This window comes from Guillardia theta (assembly GCF_000315625.1).
Source record: "Guillardia theta CCMP2712 unplaced genomic scaffold GUITHscaffold_200, whole genome shotgun sequence".
NCBI classification, from domain to species: Eukaryota; class Cryptophyceae; order Pyrenomonadales; family Geminigeraceae; genus Guillardia; species Guillardia theta.
The window spans coordinates 84,207-88,358 of NW_005434476.1; the positions used below are offsets into that span (position 1 = coordinate 84,207).

General features: G+C 55.4%; 1 protein-coding gene across 1 annotated transcript; it reads left to right on the plus strand.

The window, feature by feature from the left end:
• Positions 1 to 2,918: 2,918 nt before the first annotated feature.
• On the plus strand, positions 2,919 to 3,890 carry GUITHDRAFT_148259 (hypothetical protein; the record flags this gene model as incomplete). Its single annotated transcript, XM_005819901.1, has 4 exons — positions 2,919 to 3,047; positions 3,180 to 3,232; positions 3,436 to 3,471; positions 3,620 to 3,890. Coding segments are annotated over 4 exons (489 nt in total), but the record flags the coding sequence as incomplete, so codon positions are not given.
• Positions 3,891 to 4,152: the final 262 nt, after the last annotated feature.

The window sequence follows — 4,152 nt, forward strand, 5'->3', positions numbered from 1 at the left end:
CCTCGTTCTTGTCCTCGTCCTCCTCCCTCCCATCAGCTCACCTTGCTGTCCTCATCGGCGGGCAAGAAGTCCATCCTTGACCAGATCGCGGGTCCAGGCGCACAACCGACCGCGTGAAGAAGCAGTCGTCTCCTCCTTTGGTGCTCTCCCCTCCCAGCACTGCTCAGAGTCAGGCCAACGAACGAGGGAAGAGGAGCAAGAAAGGAGGGAGGAGAGGGAGAAGCAGAAACAGGGGACGAGGGACACATACAGGAAGGAGAGTAAACATGATCAGGAGGAGGAGGAGGAGAATAATGATGATGATGATGATGATGATGATGATGATGATGATGATGATGATGATGGTGATGATGATGATGAGGAGGAGGATGAGGAGGATGAGGAGGAGGAGGTGATGGAGGAGGAGCACCGTAGATGCATCCATCCAGGGTGACAGCAGCATGGTAGCATCTATCCTCCGGCAGCTCCGGTCGGATCATCCAGCTGCTTGAGTGTCGATCTGCTCTTAGCCTGTTGACCTTCCACGACTCCACCGAACGCAAAAAGACGCTTCCTGCCTCCTCCATTAGCTGCTCCTCTCCTCGTCCTCGTCCTCCTCGTCCTCCTCCTCCTCCCCCCAACTCCTGTTCTCCCTGACTATTCCTTGACCGGCTTCCTCCTCTTGCTTCTCTTCTACAGTCTCACCGTCAAACCCTCCTGTAACCCAGAACTCATCGCCGAGCTGTGCTCCAGCATGATGCATCCTGAGGTAGAAGTGAGGTAATGATGATGGTGATGGTGGTGGTGATGATGATGACGATGATGATGATGACGATGATGATGATGATGATGATGATGATGATGACGATGACGATGATGATGATGATGATGATGATGATGATGATGATGATGACGACGACGACCCCCCATGATGGTGATGATGACGATGACGATGATGATTAGAAGACAACAAGCAGTGGCCTCAAAGTACCTCGGGACGTTCATCTGGTTGAAGATGGTCCATTTCTCTGCCATGTTCTCTCAATGTCTGACATCGACCAACAGGACAAGTCAAGACCATCCTGCCGGTTGAGCATCAAACTCCATCGTACACCAAGTGACCGTCTCCTCCTCCTGCTCGTTTCTGCATCAGCAGGGCATCAGCAGCAAACGCAAGCAACCGATGATGTAGGTCAGCCCTTGGTGATGCCAAGCCTGTTCCACGCCCATCAGTCACTCCTCCTGCTCCTCCTGCTCCTCTCTCGTGTCCCCCTTCCCTCTCCCTCCTTCTTTCATGCTCGTGACCTCCTCCCCCTCCCCTCCCCCCCAGCTCCTCCTCTTACAGCTGCGCCATGTAGCGGCATCGGCAGGTCGGGCAGCTTGCCCCAGAGCGAGGAAAATTGCCTAGGAGATGCAGTGAGAGACGAAGTATGAGTCAGGAGGGAGGGTAAGGGAGAGGAAAAGAAATCAGCATGAGGAGGAGCAGGAGAAGTGGATACCTGCGGATCATCGGGCTCTCCAACTTCAAGCTCTCGTTGACGAGCTGCGGAAGGAGGAGGAAGAAGCGGGAGGGCAGGGAGTAGCAGGAGGAGGAGGAGGAGGAGGGGGAGAGAAAGAGTCCAGTCAGCAGCAGGTTGCAGGAGCGTTTGCAAGTACGTAGAGCACTCCACGGGAGTCATCGAAGAGCCTTGAAGATTTGTTGCCGCCCTGAAGGTTCTCAGAGACAAGAGGAGACGAGGCAAAAGTTACGATATCGATCATGTCGAGGAGCGCTGCTTCGTTGACTTCTGAAGCTGCAAGCAAGGATTAAGAGAGGGAGGGAGGGAGTAAGGAGGAGGAGGAGGAGGAGGAGGATGAGGACGAAGATGATGATGAGGATGAGGTGGTGGTGGAGGAGGATGAGGATGAGGATGATGATGATGATGATGAGGTGGTGGTGGTTCAGGAGGAGGAGGAGAAGGGTGAGGGAAGTTGAGGAAGAGAGGAGGAGAGGGAGGAGTAGCAGCAAGGATCAAGGAGAATTGGAGGGATGGAGTGAGGAAGGAAAGGAGGGGAAAGTAGGAGAGGATTGGACATTACGAGGGGACGAGGAAGTGAGTAGGGTACCTGACTCCTCTGAGGTCGAACTTAGATATTCTCTCAGGGATCTGTTGGTAGGGATGATGTCTTCAGCAACCTGTCGATCTCTTTACTTTGCTTCCAAAATTCTCCGTATCTTTCACCTCTGAAACCTCGTCCTCGTCCTCGTCCTCGTCCTCGTCCTCCACCCCCTCCTCCTCGTATGTTCCTCCACTCATGGGCTCGTCGTATCCTCCCCTGCAACGTCGAGTCGAAGAGGCGAGAAAGGAGCTCGTGACTCGGGGGAGGAGGCAGAGCTGTTGAGGTTTGAGTTGATGATGCGCATGGCGATGTAGCTTGGCTGGAGGGGACAGACTGATGGAGGGTGAGATGGTGAGGCTCAGGAGATGGAGTAAGAGGAGGAGTGAGAGGCAGCGAGAGTTCTTTGAGCGAGAAGCTGCTAGAGGAATCAGGCAAGGAAGGGAATGACGCCGAGCCAAGGATCTTGGAAGCTTCATGGTGAGACCGCAAGTATGTGCAGAGAGGAAAAGGACAAGGAGGAGAGGCAGGGGGTTGGAGGAGGGGAGGAGGAGAGGCAGGGGTGGGGTGGGGGGTGGGGGTGGGCAGGAGGAGAGGCAGGGGTGGGGTGGGGGTGGGGGTGGGGTGGCAGGAGGAGCAGGAGGAGGAGGATCAGGTTATGTGCATTACGGACGCAACCAGATAGTCTTTACTCAAAGTTAAGTAAAAAATTACTGAGGCGAGCTTGATAATTTAGGATTTGTCAGTGAAACGGGACCCGGACCCTGAGTTTCCCCGAGGCCCGGAAGGATATGAGGGAGATGATTCGACAATTTTGTAACGGTTGGGATCCCGCGCACACAATGGGGGACGGGGCGGTGACTGAGGATGAGGATGCTGAGGAGAGGAGGAGGAGGAAACATGGGGCTGAAGGGACAGGGAAGATTGAGAAGAGGAAGAGGAGGAGAAGCAGGATGAATGCGATCATAGCGGTGAGCTGTAGTCTTCATCGGTCGATCAGCATTTGCGAGGATGGATGGAGGAAAGGCGGAGGGAGAGGGAGGGGGAGTTATGTAGGTGCTCAAGGAGGATTTCATAGCCTGTGGTGTTTCATGTGAGGGTAGATGGAGCCTGAACGCAGCAGCCGATCAAACTTTGATCTGAGGAAGGAAGAAAGGTGTTGGGGCCGGGAGGGGTAGGAGACAGTACAGTGTCGTCCCTCCTATCCTTCTTGTCCAAGTTCCTCGTGCTCTTCCCGTCTTGTCACTTCGACTGACCTCATCTCGCAGGGATGAGACGGGCGTGACGTCAACTGATCGGGCTAGGATGCGAGCTACCACCAGATGAACTTCGTCGACGCTCCTCTTTCTGCCGACCCAGGCGACGAGCTCAGGGGCCTGAGCTCGCATGGGGGAGGTGAAAGTGCCAACAGACGAGGAGGAGGAGGAGGAGGAGATGGAAGTAGACCCTTCTCTAGGGGCTGGAGGTGCCCTAGGGCGGTTTCATCAAACTTCTCTCTGGTCCTCCGCCTCGTTATCCTCCTTATCCTGCTCGAGCCCCGCAGCGTCCAGTCCTCCCATGCCAAGTGCGAGCTTGTCCTTGCGAGTTGGAACCCGCAGAAGCTGCGGGAGATGATGGAGATCTCTCGAGTCCTCAACATCCGCGTGCGCAAGGCGGAGGAGGAGGGCGTTGCTCGGGGCCCCGTGACCCCAGCCGACCTGGTGGAGGACAGCAAGCTGAAGGCCATGCACGTGATGCGGAAGACGGGGAAGGCTGCCATGGCAGACTGCGCAGTCCTGAAGGTGCCGGTGTTGAGAGATGCTCCTGGATTTGAGGTGAGGAGGAGGAGAGAGAGAGAGGGGGAGGGAGGGGGAGTGGAGAACGTTCGGAGGGGGAGGTCTCCTCGCACGGAGCCTATTGGGAACTTCCAATCGTAGCGGAGAAGGAGGTGCAGACTACCTTCCTCCTTCTTATCCGCCTTCCCTTCTCCTTCGCTCTCGGGTGATACTTCCAACCTAAAGTGAGAATCCATTGTGGTTACCTGCTTGGGTAACTTCGAGACGGGATACAAATGGGTCTAGTGGATCCTTTCTCCTA